At 50.4% G+C, this 20,221-nt stretch overlaps 2 protein-coding genes across 11 annotated transcripts in view; one reads left to right on the forward strand and one right to left on the reverse strand.

Annotated features, from left to right (window-relative positions):
- Window positions 1-9,123, forward strand: part of TTLL9 (tubulin tyrosine ligase like 9) — a 65,556-nt gene extending 56,433 nt beyond the window's left edge. For 9 of the 10 annotated variants that reach the window (XM_067707786.1, XM_067707785.1, XM_067707789.1 and 6 more), the window contains 5 exons: window positions 454-512; window positions 1,325-1,521; window positions 3,577-3,690; window positions 4,908-5,032; window positions 8,911-9,123. In XM_067707786.1, the coding sequence (XP_067563887.1) occupies window positions 454-512; window positions 1,325-1,521; window positions 3,577-3,690; window positions 4,908-5,032; window positions 8,911-8,987 (572 nt within the window). In that variant the 3' untranslated portion in view covers window positions 8,988-9,123. Of the gene's footprint in view, window positions 1-453; window positions 513-1,324; window positions 1,522-3,576; window positions 3,691-4,907; window positions 5,033-5,703 lie in introns of all 10 variants that reach the window. The other variant, XM_067707783.1, reaches the window with a different exon arrangement.
- Window positions 9,124-10,946: 1,823 nt separating this feature from the next.
- On the reverse strand, window positions 10,947-17,789 carry PDRG1 (p53 and DNA damage regulated 1). Its single transcript, XM_067707794.1, has 5 exons — window positions 17,593-17,789; window positions 15,701-15,776; window positions 14,551-14,625; window positions 12,518-12,598; window positions 10,947-11,892 (listed from the first exon to the last, which is right to left on the reverse strand). Exons 1-5 carry the CDS (start codon window positions 17,677-17,679, stop codon window positions 11,810-11,812), a joined length of 402 nt encoding a protein of 133 aa, XP_067563895.1. The 5' UTR covers window positions 17,680-17,789; the 3' UTR covers window positions 10,947-11,809.
- Between the last annotated feature and the right edge of the window lie 2,432 nt (window positions 17,790-20,221).

Below are 20,221 nucleotides of genomic sequence, written 5' to 3' on the forward strand. Positions count from 1 at the left end.
TCCTGCAGTGGCCACCCAGGCTGAGCCCCTCTAGTGACAGAGAGCTCAGAATGTCCTGAGATGGCTGTTCTGTGCTTGGTCTTTCTACATGTTAGAAAGTGTTCTCTCCTCTTGAGCGGAACAATCCTAATCTAATATCAGCCACGCCAGGCACTGTAAGAGGTGCTTCTACACAGCATCTTATCTGATTTTTCAGATAACCCTGTGAGGTCAGTATACTACTACACGCCCCCATTTAATAGGTGGGGAAACAGGCTCAGAGAGGTTAAGTGACTTGCTCAGGGGTGCGAGCCCATCTGACTCCGAAGCCCCCGCACGTGACCTCTGGGCTGTTTGGTGGCCTTCCCCCATCACTTCCCAAGCAAGGGTCTCAGTTCGGTCCCTGGGGGCTACATGGCACAGGGCTCAGCGCCTTCTTGTCCGCACTGGCCCTTGACCACTAATCTCTGGCAGACGTCCACCTCACCAATGTCGCCGTGCAAAAGACGTCTCCTGACTACCACCCAAAGAAGGTGAGGAACCTGGGCTTCTGCCCTCCAGGTATGGCCTCTGGGACTGGGCTGGGGGGAGGAGGAGGGATACCAAGGAGCCGAAGAGAGTTCAGATCACCCTTCCCGTTTGCAGGGCCCAGGGCAAGAGTACAAATGGAGGCCCACACGTCATGTGTCTAAATATTTAAAAGTTACAAATCAAACGAACACACTGTTTAAAAAAATGTGTTGTATCCTCCTACCTTGACAGATGTACTCCTATCATCTATCTATCTATCTATCTATCTATCATCTCTCATCTGTCATCTGTCTACCTAATAACCTGCAAGGCCAGGTTCATATTTAGAACACTCAGACTTTTCAGAGTTAAAAGCCAGAACAGAAGAGCCCAGGAAGAGATGGTCCCCAGCTCCCCATCACCCCGAGGGGGCTTCCTTCAAACACACACACACACACACACACACACACACACACACTACACACAAAACAGCAAGCTGTTGGTGACTCCCTGGGCCTTGGGCTGCACAATGGTCAGGGCAGTCTGTCTGCGTAAGGGCAGGCCCGGGGAGGAAACTGGTGCAGGGCATTTGGTCAGGGACTTCTGGGGTGGTGGATAGCAGGCTGTGCTCTAGAAAGAGAGGCACAGGCTCTTGGGCATGTAGAATCTTCACCCCTCAAGGAGGGACACACTTGGGGTCCTCCTAATCACAGGACTCAGGGCTGGGCCCCTCTCGTCCAAGCCTAGGGGCTGTGCTGATGGTAAATGATGGTCTGGATGGGCCAGGTCCGGGTTGACCGAGGCTCCCTCTCCCAACCCGGCGGCGGGGTCCCAGGGCTGCAAGTGGATGCTGCAGCGCTTCCGGCAGTATCTGGCATCCAAGCATGGGCCCACGGCAGTGGAGACGCTCTTCAGTGACATGGACAACATCTTCATCAGAAGCCTGCAGAGCGTGCAGAAGGTGATCATCAGCGACAAGCACTGCTTCGAGCTGTATGGCTATGACATCCTTATAGACCAGGACCTCAAGCCGTAAGTGGATGGGCTCGCGGCCCGGAGGGCCTGGAGGGGTGTTTTACACACTCTGCACCCGGACTGCCCGGGTTTGAGCTCAGCTCTGCCACTTCCCAGTGGGGCACACTTTCTTTTTCTGTGCCTCAGCTTGCCTGTCTATAAAATGGTCACTGTGGGACTTCCCTGGCGGTCCAGCGGTTAAGACTCTGCACTTCCACTGCAGGGGGCACGGGTTCGATCTCTGGTCGGGGAGCTAAGATCCTGCATGCCGCGCGGTGCGGCCAAAAAATATTAAAAAATAAAATAAAACGGTCACTCTGTCTGTAAGATTGTTATGAGGAAGAAGTGAGGTACTGAGCCCCATGCCTGGCACTGAGGCCTTTCCTGAGCATCTGCTGAGTGAGCGATCCTCCCCTCCTATCAGGCAAGAAGCTTCCCCTCTGTTAGCCCTGGTGCTTTGAGGATGCAAAGTGCCATGTAAGGAAGTACTGTTACCATGTCGATCCCTGCCAAGAATTTTGTGCCTTCCCAGTGCCCACGAGGAGGTTGAGCTGATGAGTAGAACAAACCTGAACTATCAGGGAACACAGTGATGGCCCTTACGTGATACAACAGGGCACAGAAGCCCAGTGGGGTTGTTGAGGCAGCTTGAGGTCATGCAGTAAGTCAAGGGCTGAGCCAGGCCCAGGGTCCATGTTCCTGGGCTGAGCTGCTCCCACAGCACTGAGGTTCCTGGACCCAACCCCCTCCCCAGGGTCACTGTATAGCTGTTGAGGGGCTTTCTGAGCTAGGAGTAGGAGCCCTAGAGCAAGACCTAAGTCGGGTCCAAGTTCAAGAGAAACAGGGGCCGGGCACCAGCGGGTCTCTCTCCCTTGCCCCCGGGGATGCAAGATGTGCTATGGGCATTAAAGTGGACACTGAAAGGGGAAACAAGCTTGGCAGGAGGCAGAAAATAGTGGAAAGGGGGCCCTAGTCTCCCACTGACCTGCTGGGTGAGCCCTGCCCTCTCTGTGCCCCAGATTCCTGTCTGTAAAATGACAGGGTTGCACAAAACAAGCGGTTGCAGGCTGGCGGCCCTTGAGCTGCTTCTGGCCTGCAGACACTTTGAGTTTGGCCTTCCCGATGTTTTTGCATTTGGTTGATTTTCATTGACAGTCTCCAATAACTGGAAGATGTTTACACAAAAACCTGGATTTTTTTGGCTTTTCTGGGAAAGTCAGAGGATCTTGCAATTCTGGGTTCACATTCTCACAGGGCAACGCTCTCCTAGAGCCTCCATAGCCACCCCTTTAGACATGGAATGCTCTTTCCGGCTCACCACAGTCCCTACCCCTCCCTGCTACTCCCCACCCCCTGACGTGTCAGGCCATTTATGGGCAAAGTTTCACTAGGAAAGGAGTTTTTCTTGTACTCACAGCTCTTTTGAAAGAAGGAAAAGCGATAACAAGCATGAGGGCAGCAAAATCATTCTTACCCCCACCAACTTGCTTCCTATAAGTCACCACCTGGATCCTGTGGGAACTGCCCAAGTTTGTGACAGTTGTTTTCAAAAGTTTTGTGCTTCCCTGGTGGCGCAGTGGTTAAGAATCCGCCTGCCAATGCAGGGGACACGGGTTTGAGCCCTGGTACGGGAAGATCCCACATGCCGCGGAGCAGTTAAGCCCGTGTGCCACAACTACTGGGCCTGTGCTCTAGAGCCCGTGAGCCACAACTACTGAGACCGCGTGCCACAACTACTGAAACCTGCGCGCCTAGAGCCCGTGCTCCGCAACAAGAGAGGCCACCGCAATGAGAAGCCTGCGCACCGCAATGAAGAGTAGCTCCCGCTCGCTGCAACTAGAGAAAGCCTGCGCACAGCAACGAAGACCCAATGCAGCCAAAAATAAATAAATAAATTTAATTAAAAAAAGAAAGTTTTAGCCCCTGAACCCTTTCTTCAAATGGAAACGTGGAGAGAGCAGCCCTGGTTGAATTGAGGGTGAGACCCAGGCACCCTATCTAGCCTCTCAGTGAAATTCCAGGGGCCTCAGGGACCAGGTACACTTAAGATTCTCTACTCCCTTCCCTCCGCAGGTGGCTCCTGGAGGTCAATGCATCCCCATCACTGACAGCCAGCAGCCAGGAGGACTATGAGCTCAAGACCTGCCTCCTGGAAGACACCCTGCACATCGTGGACATGGAGGCCAGGTGAGGGAGAGCAACCTTGCTCATGCATCCCTGTACCTGACCATCAGGGTTCCCACCGAGGATAGAGAACTCAGAACCTTGGGACTTGAGAGGCCCTCAGAGATGGCTCTGTCCACCCCGCCCCAGCATTCTACAGATGGAGAAACTGCAATGTCCACACAGGGTCAGATCCTGGCCCAGGGACTCAGCCCTGTCCCAGCAGAGCAGGCCAACTACAGCTTTCTGAGATTTGGTCCAGCAGGATTTCCTCAATATCTCCTGACTGTGTGACCCTGAACCACTCACTTCACCTCTCTGAGCCTCAGTTTTCTCATCTGTAAAATGGGAGATTTCATATCTATCTACCTCTCAGGTTTGTTAGATTAATTTACCAAGATAATTTATTATAAAGTGTGTAACTCACAGAAAGTGCACAGTAAGAGGCTATTTATTGATATAATGATGTGTATATAATAGAAAGATCCAGGGTTTGACTTCAGGAATGGCTCAGGCAGTGTTGGCTGGTTTGTCTGTTCTCACTTCCCTCTCTCTCATCTCTTTCCTCCGTATTAACTTTTCCCCAATTATTCTGGCAAAAGTTTGAGGGCTGACTCTCATTGCTCATTGGTGGGGATTGAGTCGCATGCCCATACCGGAACCAATCACTGTGACTGATTGACCTAGGTATTGTGCCCACCTCCCAGGGGGGTGGGGTTAACCCCACCTGAGCCATGAGAGTGAGAGAGGGAGGCATGGTTTTCCAAAGAAAAACCCAGGTACCCACAGGCTAAAAAATGGTGAAATGTATGCTGAGCAGGCAGAACCTCAGGTGCCCACTATATCCACCATCACTTATTCATTCAACAAACATTTGAGCCCCTACTATGTGCTAGGCCTGTGTCACACACTGGGGACACAATAAAGGACATGACAGGCCTAGTCCCTGACTTCATGGAGTCTGTGGTCTGGGAAGAACAGCAGACTTCTTTAAACCAGAAAGCACGAATAAGTGCATGTTACTGGGGGCAAGTGTGGAAGCCTGGGGACAAATGGGGGATGACCCATCTGAGGCCTGTGTGGGCGCCTGGGAAACGACCAGTGAATGGATGGACAAAAGAAGATATACTCTGACAGGGTGGGTACCAGTCGGGTGCAGGGAACAGTCAGGGACCTGGCTTGAGTCTTAGGGCCCTACCAGGTGCATCTTCATTAACCCTTTTTGTCTCCTGCCTGTCCAGACTCACGGGAAGGGAGAAGCGAGTGGGAGGCTTCGACCTCATGTGGAACGATGGCCCTGTCAGCAGAGAAGATGGGGCTCATGACCTGTCGGGGCTGGGGAACTTTGTGACCAACACGCACCTTGGTATGTGGGGCCAGGTGGGGAGTGGGCACCAGGGATGAGTCATGGGAGGTGCCAAGTAGTCTAAGAGGCAGCTTGCCACAGTGGTTAGACTGTTTTAATTTGATCTACAATTTACCAGCTGTGTGACCTTGGGCAAGGGACTTACCTCTCTGTTCCTCATCTGTAAAATAGAGATTAAATAGTTTGTCTTAATATATGCCATAGTGAGAGATATTATTAATCTGTCACAAGGTGGATTTCAAAAGGCTTAAGTGGCACCCACACAAAAAGCATGATATGTTGTTAAGAGAAATTAAGGACTTCGGGGCTTGACTTTAAATTTGGTTTTTCAAAAGCGAAAAATTTCCCTGACTATAAAAATTATTCATACTCATTGTAGAATATTTGAAAATTAAAGAAGAAAATTAAAAAAAAAAAACCATCCAGACGTAACCATCTTTAACAATCTGGTGTATTTCCACCCAGTTTTTCAAAAATGCATATATTCATGCTTTTTCTTTTACAAAATTGGCATTGGGCTGCAGCTTTGAGTCTAATTTCCCATGTAGCGTTTTTCATCTCATTCAATAATAAGAGCCTCTCTTTTGGAAACATTGTATGGCCAGGCCCAGACTAACTATTTTACGTACGTTATCTCATTTCATTTTTAGGCAGCTTTTATTCTTTTACAGATGAGGAAATGGCCTCCAGATATTACATCATTTGCTGATGGGCTTGGTTGTAAGTGGTGAGCAGGGACCTGAACCCCAATCTGTCTGTGACTCCAAAACCCGAATGCTTGGCTGCTAGTGCTTGTCCCTTAGCACAATTAAAACCAAAATTACCATATGGCTGTAAAACATCCCCAAATTTATGAAATCAATTTCATATAATCAAGCATTTGGCATGATTCCAGTTTTTCACTTTTATAAATAATCCTGTGAGAACATCCTCTCACATAAAGCTCAGCTGAAACTCTGGCTGTTTCATTAGGACAGATTCCTAGGAATAGAATTACTGGGTCAAAAGGATGGACTTATTACAGTCAAATTGCTTTCTTAGAAATATTACACAAATTTGCCAGTTCTGAATTTAAAACAACAGAAAACCTTTGCCAACTTCATAGGTAAAAAGATTGACTTGTTTTCTGTGCATTCCATTGATTATGGGTGGGGCTTCAGATTTAAAATTTGCATTTCTTCTTTTGTAAGCTGTCCATACTCTATTTTTCAATGGGCTTACATTTTTCTAAATTTGTAAAGGGCTTGGATATTAATATATTGAGGATATCATCCCTCTGTCAAACTTACTGTAAACATTTTCCTGAGTTTGTCATTTTGCTTTTTAAATTTTGTTTGTGGCATTTTTTTTTCTCTTTTTTGATGAAAAGAAGTTTTAAGTATCTTTTAGAGTTTGGTATGATTTAGGATTGGGTTCGGCTGCAAACACTAACAAGCCAACTAACAGTTATACAGATAGGAACTGATTTATCTTAAGCCACAGGAAGTCATGGGGTAGGCCGTACACAACAGCTGCACAAGGACCCAGCTCTTTCCTCTTTCTGCTTTGCCACTCTCAGCATGTTGCCTTGATGCTCATGCTTGTTGCCTCATGGCTACAAAACAGCTGCTCCAACTCCAGACACCGTGTCCTTGTCTCAGGCAGGAAGAGACAGGAAGGCCCAAGGGCCAAAGCCTTTCTTTCAAGCTTTGACTCTTTATTCCAAAAGGGAAGCCCTCCCAGCAACCTCTGCTGACTTCCCACCCACTAGAACTGGGTCACATGGCACCTCAGCCACAAGGAAGCCTGGGAAGTCAAGTAGTTTGCCTTCAGGAAAGCAAGGGAGAGAAGGTTTGTGAATGGTTTTCCCACAGCAGACCCCTAGTACCTGCCCGTGGTGTTGTTGGAGGATGACTATACAATGCTTTCAAGTTGTGCAATCACCTGGGAATCTTGTTAAAAATGCAGTTATGACTCAGTAGGTCTGGAGCAGGGGGCTAAGAGTCTGCATACCTAACAAGCTACTGTTATGTAACAAACCCTCCTAAAACCTCGCAGCTTAAAACAACTATATTTGCTTATGATTCTTCAGGTGTCGCCTGGGGTCTCTCACAGGGCTGCAGGCACCTAGCAGATTTGCTGAGACGTGATGGTCTAGGATAGGCTCATTCACATGTGTGGTGCTCGAGACTGACTGTCAGCAGCCTCTCTTTCCAGGTGGCCACTCATCCTCCAGCAGCCCTGCCCCAGGTTCTTCAGATGGTAGTCTCAGGGCTCCAAGAGGGCGAGAGAAGATGTAGCGAAGCCTTTTGAGGCCTAGGCTCAGAAATCCCACAATGTCATTCCACCACAATCCAGTAGCCAAAGCCAGTCCAGCCCAGATTCAGGGGACAAGGAGATAGACTCCACTTCTTGACGGGAGGCGCGGCACAGAGAGGCACCTTTGCAGAGAGGTGCATATAGGCCTGGGAGGATCATGGCAGCCGCCTGTGTTAACAGTCCACCTCAGATATCAATGCTGCTGGTTCCTGGACTCTGTTTGAGTAGGAAAGATTCAGAACAGTGGTTCTCCACCCTGGCTGAACATCGGAATCATGCAAGAGAATTAAAAAATACTGACGCCTGTTGGAGATAAGTATCTTTGGACGTCAGTATTTTTCAAAGCTCCCAGATAAGTCTAAAGCACAGCTTAGGTTGAGAGCCAGTGCTTCCCAAGACTCCAGCTGAGCGTCTGGGTGGATGGTTTTGAATACAGGAGGAGCTGGCTGGGGGTGGAAGAGTACTGATGAAATGAGTTAGGGATGTGCTGAGAACTGGTGAAAAGATAAACAGATAACTCAGAGATGAGTCTAGAACTCCAAGAAGAGATTTGCACTGGACACAAAGGTTTGAGAATTATGAACGAGCCAATTATAGTTAAAGCTAAGGTTCCACGGAACTCACTTTGGAAAACCCTGGGGATGCATTTAGTGGACTCTCGGCTCAGTGAAGCCTTGATGGCTGGTGAGTGCCTAGGAGGCAGGGATGGGGCTCTGGGGTGCTGAGAAGACGGCAGACACCTCCAGGTCAGTAGTTGTCCCCGTGGGGATTCAGTCAGTCAGCCACCATTCGTGAGTGCCATCAGTGTGCCTGGCCCAAGAGCAAATGACCACGGAGTCGCCTCAAGGATCAGCTCTGAGCGCAAAAGGGAGGGAACACTGTGAACGTGCTCAGAGAGGGGAGGTCATGTCAGGACTGCCTGGGACACATTTTCATGAGAGTAGGGGCCACCTGCAGGGAAGAGCCATCTCTTAGATGAAAGTGCCTGACACATGGGGTTGGATAAGGGAAGAAACTAACATTTAACCAATTAGGTACCAAGCACTGTGATAGCTTTAAGTGCATTTTCAGAGCAAAGCCAGAAGGTAAGGCAACGTGGGGTGGTGGTTAAGAGCTGGGCCTCTGGAGCTTGATAGCCTGGGTTCAGCCCTCAGTCCTGCTACTTATTGTGTGATTTGGAGTAAACTACTTAACCTCTTCAAGCCTCAGTTTTCTCTTGTACACGTTATTCCCGTGAAAGTTCAGCAAGTCAGTCCACATTCTGGACCTGAAGCAGCCCCTGGTTTGAGGTAAGCCCCCAGTGAATATTACCTGCTTTTGATGATCCTTACATTCACCCCATAAAGCAGGTATCCTGGTTTACAGATGAGAAAGCGGATGCTCAAAGAGGTAAATGACCTGCCTAAGGGCCATGACAGGCAGCAGGGGAGCCAGGATGCAAACCATAGGCCATCCGTGGTTGCATGGCTCCTGCTGTCCCCTCTTCCCGCAGGTAGTGGGAGCACAGGCCCCTCCACTCCCCCCAAATCCCCCTCTACTTGGGACAGCCCATCCCAGGCAACACTCCACTTCCCTTCCAGGCTGCGTCAATGATCGGAAAAAACAGCTGAGGCAGCTGTTCCGCTCCCTTCAAGGCCAGAAGAAAACTCCCAACTAATCCCCAGCACAGAGGAGAGCGGCCAGGGGAGGTGCCACACCAGTTCTCTCCCTGCTCCCAGTTTCCAGCACAGCAGCACCTCAGAGAACTCACCTCCCTCCCTCCCCCTCCCTCCGGCCTGGCAGCTGCTTTGCTAGCCTGGCACCCCCACCCTACCCTGGGCATCTCTGCACCAGGAGAGAGCCAATCCCCAGGACTGGAGAGACTTTAACCTTGACGGATCAGCTGGCTTGGCGGTCAGGCCCGAAGAGGACAAATGCGGCAAGTTCTGCTGCCCCAGAGATCACATCTAATAAAGGATCACAGTCTTTATTCGGGCTCCAGGCTTGGCTCAGGGGATGCTGTTGGCTGCAACCAAATCTTCCTGGCTTTGACCCTCTGATGTCTCCCCGGGGGGATCAGTGTTGAAAAGCTCCTCCAGGAGCAAGGGTTCAGGGTTTATGCAACTTAAGCTGTGTTTGCAAAGCAAGCAGTTACTAGATTGTGTGTTTACTGGGGGTCTGGGGAAGGCCTGAGCCTTATATGCATCTTGCCCTCCTTACAATACCCTGACTGCATGGCAGGGAACCCACGGACAAGGTAAGGATCAGGAAGACAGAGCTACTTAGAGACAGTCTCTGCAAAGGTGCACTTATCGAAGTCAGATGGGTGACCTAGGTGCCTCTCTGAACCTTCCTGTTTGAGGTTGGGAGCTGAGCTTTTTAGACCAGAAAGCCTTGGGCTGGCAGGCAGAGATGGCTTGGGGAGTTGGGCACAAGTAAGAATGTCTGCATTTTCCACATTCCTACGCCTCCTCTAGGTTGAAAAGAAGTTGCAGCAAGAGTGGGCTGGTGGCTAATTGCTCCAGGGCAACCTACCAAGGACCCTAGTCAGCTCCCTCTATTACTCTCCCCTCTTTCAGGACAGTTCTTTTGGCTGCAAGAATCTGACTGTGGAAGGAAAGGAAGGGGAGAAGTGGGGAGGGCTTTTGGAAGGAAAATACTGGGAAATCTAAGTGAATCAGCCAGCCTTGGGAAGCCCCTGAAGCCAGGCCATTCCGGGCCTCCTGCCTCCAGAGTGTGGGGACTTCCCTCATCCCTGGGACTGGGGCAAGCCCAGACAACCCCAGGCATGGATTCCACATCTTTCCAGGAGAAAGAATCTGATTGGCTCTTCTTTGGCCTAGCATCCACCCTCAGCTAGACAAGCAGTGGCAATGTTCAGACAGACCAACTGCGAGCCAGGCAGTCATACTAGACAGCATCAACCAAAGTGAACACCACAACTCCCCATTTTCAAATATACAGCAGCAACATGTCCTTCCCTTGCACCCTGTGCCCCACCATGCAGTTTCTATTCCAAAGGAACCACATAATTGTTTGCACACAAATTATGAGATTAGACACCTGTCCTTACTTCTCACTTTAATGTATCTTGGAGCTTGTTTCAAATCAGTGCTCAGAGCTTCTTCATTCTTGATTACAGCTGTATAGTATTGCACTATTTGGAGTTATCAATTTCTTTAATCTACTGTGGACAGACATTTAGTTTCCAATTCCACCTCCCTACTTCTTAGGGCCATTATGGGGAAAACCCAGCAAATTCTACTAAGAAAACGCAAGAGGATGCAAAATCATAGGTCTGGGCCAAATTTGACTTAGGTAAAGTGTTTTGTTGGCCAACACCCAAGTTGTAAAAAATTTTCTGAATTAGCAGTATTTAAAAAACAGAGGATTCAACCTAAAAATCTAAATTTCTAGATTATCTTGAAGAAAACACAGGATCTGGCCATGCCAGCTTGATTCCCCATATAACTTGGCTGGAACCAAATGGAGTGCCCTCTCCATCCTGCCACCTTCTGCTGTTACTGCCTATCTAATCCTGACATCAATTCAAGGAGGAACCACTGCCCCTTCATAGATGGTATCCTAAAGGAGTGGCAATTAAGGACTGAATGAGGTGAAGACTAGAAGCTGCTACTCGTTCACGTAGGTAACATTTATTGAGCCCTCGAGGCACACGAAAGACACCCCTCACGGCACATTCCCATCAGGATCGCAGACCCCGAGGGCAGATGGGAACTCCGAGCAGCACTGGCCCGGGCCCTGCTTTCAGAGCCGGTGGAGGCGCACCCTGCACAAGTGCAGCACAGTAAGACACGGCCCCTCACCCACCTCTGGTGCAGGACTCTGCAAGGCCTCCCTGACTCCAGAGCAGCCGCAGCAGGCTGATGAGCAGCACCTGCTCTGGGCTGTCCTGGGGGCAAGCAGGAAGATGGGCCCAAATGGAGGCAGTGCAGGGGGACTGTGCGTCTGCCTATGGCGGACCATGAAGCACCAAGATTCTGTCCTTGATTCAGGACAGGAGCCTCTGAGCCTCCTGCTTTACTCCAATTCCGTTACACACACTGCTTGAAAATGCCTCTCTCTCTTTCTGAGAGGAATGCTGGAATGAGCTCCCACTCTTCCCCCTGCCCGGGGCCCCTTTCAATAGCAGGCCATTGTTGAGAAGTGCCTGTTGCAGTCATTCTCACACCCCCACAAGCGCTGCCCCCTCCCACCTCCTGGTGGCTGCCAGGGCCTGTCAATGGGCCTTGTGTCCACCCAGCCCCAGTGGTCAGGCCCGGCAGATACTGGCAGGCTGAGGGTTCCCTCCTGCCATCACAAAATAGCCAAGTGCTACAGACAAAGAAGCTTCGTACAAGGGCTATGGCCAGATTCCTCACAACTGTCCCCTTGCAGAGTAGATCCTGTCCTTGCAGGTGTCAAGGCTGGAGAGTTCTAGGTCCTCCATGATCCCAGGGGGGATGCTGGTCTTAGGTCCCCCACTTTGGTTCTTAAATTTCATCCTTTCAAGATGACCTTGAGAGCTTTAAGCTCATCCTCGTTGAGGGGGTTCAGGTTAAAACCCTTCAGCTCCGGTTTGCCTAGGAAGAGAAGACAATTCATCAGCGAGTCGGGGCTCCTGCTGTCCAACCTGCTGGCCCTGGAGTCAGGCCTGGGAAAGGGGCTTACACTGCATTCATGCTGCCAAACACTTGGCCTTGAGGTCTGACAGGAATGGACCTCAAATTCTGCAATGCACTGAACAATGTGCATCGACACCTGCTCCTGAGTCACCAAGAACCTGCAGAGTCATGACTGCTGTCTAGAAACCTCCAGATCTGCACCAGACTGTGACCAATCTGGAGTGGTTTGGTTTACCTAGAAATTCAGCTCTAACCTGGACCACCTGACTGAGGCCTTCTGACCCTTAGTCAGAGCTATCCCAGTCCCGACACCATGCCCTGGCATAAATGTGAGATATCCCAGGCCATTCCTGGCGCCTGAAAACAACTTGTGACAGGAATAAGATCCCACAGACTTCCCGTCCATTCCATCTCTGGGCGGCTCGAGACAACCCTGCCCACTGCCCACAGCTTCAGTGCCACTCACCAGCTGCCCGGGTCACTGCCCACCCAGAGGGGCTTCCCACCCCTGCCTTCAAAGTCCGTGTTGATGGTTGTCTCCCCTCCTGGTTTCCAGCCCCACCCCCAGCCCCCAGGCCAATACCTTGGGCCTCAAACAGGCGATTGACCTTCACTTTCAGTTGTTTCCGGAGCCTCTCTATTTCTTTATCCAGATGTTCCTGATCTGAAAAATGAGATGCAAACAAGATGAGGTTATACTATAGACAGATCTGAGGATGCCAGCCTCTCCCCAGCCCCCTTGAGAGCAAGGGGTCTCAGCATGTGGGAAAGAAAAGAAGACTTCGGAGACCAGCTGAGGAAAAAACTAAAGGCTAGAGAAGGGACATGACCTGCCCCGACCCCTGAGTGAGCCCAAAACAGGGCTGAGCACACCAGTCCCCTGACTCACAGTTCACCGAACTGTTTTCATTATGCAAAGTACCCTGGCCAGTGGATGGGGAAGGCAACGCCAGGATTTTAGGTCACCCTCCCACAGTGAAATTGTGGAAAATTCAAATGTAAGGACAAAAAGAACCTAGACCCAGCCTACCCTAAGAGGGATGGAAAAATAGGTGGCTGAGGAATTTCACAACCCCACATTCATCGAGGTCAGGGGTTTTCACAAAGGCAGGATTGTGGTAACTGATACGTGAACAGTCAACATGCAGCCTAGCGCTCACGCTTGACCTAATTCACGGCTGTGAAGAGAAGGCTGTCTTACAGGACGGTGTCTTACAGGACGGGCTGCACCCAAAGGCAGGTGTGCCGTGAGTAGTGCAACTGACTGGTGCCACCCAACCAACTCCCCCAGCTCTGTTTTCATCCACTCGTGAGTGACATTCCTGTCTTCTTCACAGACTTCCATTCTTTCTGATGGGTGAACGCCCTAACGAGCCGAGCCTCTGGCCTGGGCAGTGGTTCTGGTTCTCACTGTAAATGAGGAACCACAGTCTCACACAAGCTTGTTTAGCCTGGGTCCATCCCTGAGAACCAGAGGTGATGATGTCACAGAACTTCTCTATGTCGGTGACAAGACCACACCTGTGGGCTAAGAGAGCTGAGGATCCTGAACCCAGGCAGGCGATGCCCTGCGGAAGCTTAGTCTGAGTGGCCTCCAGCCTCCACCCAAGTGCAATGACAATTCTTAATTTTATAACCAGGATATTAGTGTACGTTTTTCAACAAGACAGCCGGAAGCTTCTCCTCCAAGCGGACCTAGTTTCCTTTGCTAGAATTTCGGTTTCAATAGGGATAGAGATACCCTGTTTTCAGGGACAGAGGCAACCTTGTTGGTCCTCCTGGCCCACATGTTTTCAGGGGTACAGAAAACATGCAATAATTTGACCTTTTCCCAGCCAAGGACCCATTTGTAGCCTGACCTTTTGCCTTTATGACGCTCCTCCAAAGAGCCTCCAGGAACGTAGTTGCGAGATTTGAGTAATATATGTTGTGTATCCAGGCTGTGGCAGACCCTAGAGGTTCACTCTTCCCAAACGTCCATTTCAACCCACTTGCTACTGCAGGGGATGTGAACAATAAGAGCTCCTCTGCCAGGCTCCCCGGCAGCTACGTGTGGGCATGTGCCTTAGATCTGGCAAATGAGGGATCAGCAGAAGTCCCTGAGGCGGACCGTCTTATTTTCAAAATAGAAGGCAAGGCCATATATGGAGAAAACCCTCTGCCTTTTCTCCAGCCTGGCACTCAAACATGAGACCTTCGATGATGACATAATAACCCTGAGAACATGTTAAGGTGACACTGCTGAACAGCTGTGCCAGTCCTGTACTGCCCATCTCTGGACAACTTCTTACATAAGAAGAACAGAACTCTATTTCCTTAACCCTCAATTTGTTGGATTCCTGTTATTTGCAGTCTAACTCATTCCTCACTGATAAACAAGCACTGCGCTAGGCACGCGTCCTGTTTTATCTCAACTTCACAACAACTGTGCTACGTAGAAGTGTCCCCCTTTTAGAGATGAGGAAATAACTCAGTGGCAGAGCACGGATCAACATGCACACAGCCGCCTCTCATCAAGCTGCTGCCCGAAGAAAGCCTGACTCTCGGTTCTCGGTTAAGACCAAGGCTGAGGGGTGCGGGGGAACCTGCTCCTGACCCCTGCCCAGGAGGCCTTACCTTTCTCAATCATTTCCTTCGTCTCACGGTGAGGCATCCTGATAAACATGTTCCCAAAGCAAACCATCACGTCTTCTGAAATGGCAAACAGTCATTCCTTCAACAAATATTTTTATGCCAGGCATTGTTTTAGATGCTGAGAACACAGCAGAATAGGACAAAGTTCCTGCCCTCATAGCTTACGTTATAGTGGAGAAGAGGCAATAAACAAAAAAGATAATAAACAAAGATATGATCTGTCAGACCCTGAAGAGTATCGTAGAGAAAACTAAAGCAGGGTAAGAGAGATGGAGAATGCCAAAGTAGGGGAGGAGTTTGTCATTTATACCAGGCAGTCGGCTAAAGCCTCACTGATTATGTGCCATTTGGGCAGAGACCCAAAGAAAGTGAGGGTGTAAGCCCTGCAGACACCTGGGGAAAGAGCAAGGCAGGCAGAGGAACCAGGAACAGCAAAGATGAGCAATGTGCCGGGGCGTTAGGAACAGCAAGGAGACCAGCGAGGGTGGAGCCAATGAGTAAGGAGGAGAGCAGAGGAGATGATGTGGGAGAGTTCAAGGAAGTCTGAATTCCATGGGGTCTTGCAGGACTCCGGATTTTACTCGGGTGAGATGAGAAGAAACTGGAAGGTTTTAGGCTTCCCGGTGCACTTTAAACCCTTGGCCCCCAAGGCCCTTCATTATGGCCTGGCCTCTGCCCACCTCTTCAGCCTCATCACACACCCCTCCCCTGCTCCTTACTCTGTCACAACCACTTGGCCTCATCTAAAGAGCCACTATCCCCTTCTCCAAAACCACCCCATGTCCAATTCCTCCTTCAGCTTTCTCACAATTTTCACATTGTGAATTTTCAATTCACAATTTTCACGTGCTGGGGGTTTTTATACCCCCCGCATGTTCCCAGTGCCATCACTGATAAGCTGGCCGCTAACGACCTGTTACTGAGGAAGTACCCTAGAGAAAACTAAAGCAGAGTAGCTGCTGAAACCCTGAACCACAGTCTATGTCAGACCTGCAATACCGTCTCCCCCATCTCCACGGGCTGTGCTACATGCCTGTGGCCTCCTGCCCAGTCTCTATCAGGGACAAGTCAAAGGCCTTAGAAGGAAAACGGAACAGGCCTCCTGGGCTGCAGCGAGGAGGTCTAGGCTTACCAGAGAGGCTGAGATCCTTCTGCAGGGCCCTTAGGCCCTCCCGGTTCCGATTCCTTTTGGTATCCAGGTCCACAATCTGAAAAGCACAGGGGCAGAAAGGAACTCAGCTACTTCTTACCCCAGCCTGTACTCCTAACAGACCAGGGCTATTAAAACCTAACAGAGACAAGCCATCATTCCTAGGTTAATTCCAATGTCCTGCCTAAAATGAACTGATGTGTGAAGGTATTTCTTCCCCCACTCAGCTTCCAGCTCCTTAAAAACAATGCTTTGTCCAGGTGTCTTCCCCCAAGAGGAGGTGCTGGGGAAATGTTTAATGACTAAATAGGTCATTATTTTTTTATTATCCACTGAAGCACTAGTTCTCAAGCTTTAGGGCATTTCAGAATCACTAGGAGAGTGCAAACCACTCCCTGGACAAGCTCCTCCAGTTGTTTCTGACCTAGTATCATGAAAAACCCAACAATATTGCATCAGAACAACAGAGGTGTTGGCACTGAGATGGTGGTAACAGCCCAACAGCTACAAAGGGAGTGAACAGGCAGTACAGCATACTGCCTGACAGCACTGGCTCTGAAGCCGAATACCCAGGTGTGAATCCTGCTGTCCACTATGAGCTATGTGATTTCACCTCTCTGAAAAACGTAGACAGGAACTGGGCCCACCACACAGGTTACTGTTTTTTTAAACTTTTTGTTATTTATTTATTTGGAGTATAACGCTGTGTTGGTTTCTGCTGTACAATGAAGTGAATCAGCTATTATGTATACACATATCCCCTCCCTCCTGGACCTCCGTCCCCAGTCCCCGATCCCACCCATCTAGGTCATCACAGAGCACCGAGCTAAGCTCCCTGTGCTATACAGCAGGCTCCCACTAGCTATTTATTTTACACGTGATAGTGTATTTATGTCAAACCTAATCTCCCAATTCATCCCACCCTCCCCTTCACCCCCGTGTCCACACGTCCATTCTCTACATCTGTGTCTCTATTCCTGCCCTGCAAATAGGTACATCTGTACCATTCTTCTATATTCCACAAATATGTGTTAATATACGATATTTGTTTTTCTCTTTCTGACTTACTTCACCCAGTACGACAGACTCTAGGTCCATCCACATCTCTACAAATGACCCAATTTCATTCCTTTTTATGGCTGAGTAATATTCCATTATACATGTGGATGTATCTCACATCTTCTTTATCCAGTAGTCTGTCGACAGACACATTTAGGTTGTTTCCATGTCCTGGCTATTGCAAATAGTGCTGCAATGAACACTGGGGTACATGTGACTTTCTGAATTATGGTTTTCTCAGGGTATATGCCCAGTAGTGGGACTGCTGGGTGATATGGTAGTTCTGTTTTTAGTTTTTTTAAGGGACCTCCATACTGTTCTCCATAGTGGCTGTATCAGTTTACATTCCCACCAACAGTGTAAGAGGGTTCCCTTTTCTCCACACCCTCTCCAGCATTTATTTTTTGTGGATTTTTTGATGATTGCCATTCCAACTGGTGTGAGGTGATACCTCATTGTAGTTTTGATTTGCATTTCCCTAATAATTAGTGATGTTGAGCATCTTTTCCCACCACGAACTCCCTTAAAACCCTTGGCATTTCCATTAGAACCAGACCCAAACTCCCTGTGCAGGTCTACATGGCCCTCCATGGCCAGGGCCCCACGCTCCTACCACGTCCCCACTCCGTGCCGTGCCACGCATTTGACCCACGTGATCTCACAACCGCCCAGTCTGTCGTCACAGCCCTTGGCCCACAAGCCTAGGTCAACTCACGGCGAGCCCGAGCTGGAGCCAGTTCTGAACCACGCGCGTTTCTCCAGGCGCTCGCCTTCAGGCCAAACCCGGGCCCCAGCCCCGCGGACGGGCCTCCTACCTGCCGTTTGTCCGCCAGCACCTCCTCGGCGAGCTCCTCCACCTCCACGAGGTACCGAAGCACCCGCTCCGCCTCGGGCGACAGCATGGTGTTCACCTGCTCCGACTCGACTCGGCCGCGATCCGTACCCACCTCCGCTCTACCTCCGCTGCGGCTCGGTCCGCGCACTCGCCGATCTGACAGGGCTTCCGGCGCGCATGCGCAATTGAAAAAAGAACGGTGGCGCGCAGGCTCCAATGCACGCGCGGCGGGCGGACGCGAGAGGCGGGGCCTAGCTTTGGGGGCGGGACTGAAGCGCCTCCTGCAGGCACAAACCTTTCAACCTCTCCCTTTCGTACAGTTCTTGAGCCCCTCCTCTGTGCCAGGCAGTTTTTTTAAAAAATTTTATTTATTTATTTATTTTTGGCTGTGTTGGGTCTTCGTTTCTGTGCGAGGGCTTTCTCTAGTTGTGGCGAGCGGGGGCCACTCTTCATCGCGGTGCGCAGGCCTTTCGCTGTCGTGGCCTCTCACGTTGCGGAGCACAGGCTCCAGACGCGCAGGCTCAGTAGTTGTGGCGCACGGGCCCAGTTGCTCCGCGGCATGTGGGATCCTCCCAGACCAGGGCTCGAACCCCTGTCCCCTGCATTGGCAGGCAGATACTCAACCACTGTGCCACCAGGGAAGCCCTGTGCCAGGCAGTTTTAGGGGCTGAGGTTGCAGCAGTGAACAAAACAAAGTCCCTGCCCTCGTGCAACTTCATCTAGCGAGAAACATCGACAATTAATGACAAAACAAATAATTATATACTATGGCAGGCAGTGATAGTGCTTTGGAGAAATCAAATAATTCTTCCCCTCCCTGCCTGAGGAACACCAAGGAGGCCCATGTGGCAGTGTGACTTATTTTAACCTTCAGGTTCCAGTTTATAAAATGAGAGTGAATAAAACTCCCCCTCATTGTCTTTCCTCAGGGTTGGAAGGAGGCAGGAATCTTTTAAAGTTCAGTTTGACCCCCATGTTCATTGAGCCCCTGTGTTAGGCCCAATGTCCGGAATAGCTGACCTAGACCCAAGGAAGGGGCTGGAAAACCATGGGCGGTGAGTGCCAGCTCAGAAGAAAGTTGTGTAAGTGCTGGAAAGTGAATTGGTGTGGGCTGTAGGATCTGGGAAGACCTCCAAGATGAGGCAGACAGGTGGAAAGTGGCGGCCCTTCAGAACAAGAGGGTTCCCTAGAGATCTTCAAGCCCAATACCTCATTGTGCAGCTGCAAAAACCAAGGTTGAGAGAGTGGTGAGGACTTTAAAAAGTCAAGAGCAGACCCAGTACTAGAGCTCTGACCTCTTGTTTCCCTGAGTCCAGCTTTTTATTTCTCTCCTTTTGGCCACTGTAACCTTTCACACCCCTTGCCTTACTTGAACTTCACAGCAACCTTTGTGGGGATGGGTTATTACACACTTCACAGTTGCAGACTAAGGCAGGGAAAAGGGCAATGCCCTGTCACACAGCAAGCCAGACCGCAGCTGTCTCCGGACCCTGAAAAAAGGCCCTCCCCTAAATCGTGGCCCCAGGAGTCGCAGTAGCACCCCGTCTTTGCATGGCCATTGGCTTCCTTCAACTGCTAGAGGCAGAGCTAGTTTTCCCTGCAGCCACCTGGCATGGGGAAAGAAGGAGATTCATTAAGGATTCCTCATTGAGGGTGAATTTGTCGCCAAACCCAGGATGTTTTGTGTAAACACCTTCTGGTTCAGAAACGCAGACGCAGGCCCTGTGAAGGAAGGGGGAACATTTGCCAAAAGAGAAACAGGCCTCACCAGGCATCTGTGGGGCCTGGACCCCAGGACTGGGTCTCCTCCATCTTGGGGCTCAAAGAGGGCTGGACCAGGCTGACCCCTGACCCCTGGCAGATGGGCCCGGGTGGGGAAGGGTTGAGGAAGTCTCCCAAACTGGCAGCTTCTTGGCTGTGACTGGCCCTCAGAGGGCACCCCTGGCCACTGGCAATGTTGGGGAGGGAGGTCATATCTAAGACTTTGGGACAGTCAGACCTGGAAGGGCTCCTGTTTCAGAATCACTTATGTTTCAGAACCATCTATTTCACAAATATTTATTGACTGCCCTGGCCCTGTTATAGGGATTCCACCGTGAGAAAAACCAGACATGGTCCTTGCCCTCAGAAAGCTTTCAGTCTGGTGGGAGAGACAGGCAATAAACACGTGAACAAGCAACTATATCACGTCAGGTGGTGGGTGATAAGTGCTATGGAGCACACTGCAGGGCAAGGTGGAGAGGGAATGAACCAGGGACGACTTGAGATAAGGTGGTCAGGGAGGGCTTCTCTGAAGAGGTGGCATTTGTGCAGAGATATGGAGGAGGTGAGCGGGTGAGCCACGTGGGCATCTGGGGGATGAGCATTCCAGGCAGGGGGAACAGCAAATACAAAGGCCCTGAGATGAGCCTTCGTTTGGCAAGTTGGAAGGACAGCAAAGCCAGTGTAGGTGGAACAGAATGTGGGGGGAAGGGGGGGCAGGCAGAGTAGGAAGTGATGTTAGAAAGGGGAAAGAGGCATGGAGCCTGTGGGCCTATAGATGGGCCTATAGGTGCCCCGCCCACATGGCCAGGCCCTCCTTGGGGGTGGCCTGCAAGTACTGCAGCACA

The sequence above is a fragment of the Pseudorca crassidens genome, chromosome 15 (assembly GCF_039906515.1).
Source record: "Pseudorca crassidens isolate mPseCra1 chromosome 15, mPseCra1.hap1, whole genome shotgun sequence".
NCBI lineage: Eukaryota > Metazoa > Chordata > Mammalia > Artiodactyla > Delphinidae > Pseudorca > Pseudorca crassidens.

Bases quoted from the DNA above. Each gene is read 5' to 3' on its own strand.
- PDRG1 (XM_067707794.1), bottom strand. From the start codon at position 17,679: ATGCTGTCGCCCGAGGCGGAGCGGGTGCTTCGGTACCTCGTGGAGGTG. The intron at 15,777-17,592 runs GTAGGAGGCCCG...TGTGCTTTTCAG, and splicing joins TGCTGGCGGACAAACGGCAG to ATTGTGGACCTGGATACCAA. The intron at 14,626-15,700 runs GTAAGCCTAGAC...TTGCCATTTCAG, and splicing joins GAAGGATCTCAGCCTCTCTG to AAGACGTGATGGTTTGCTTT.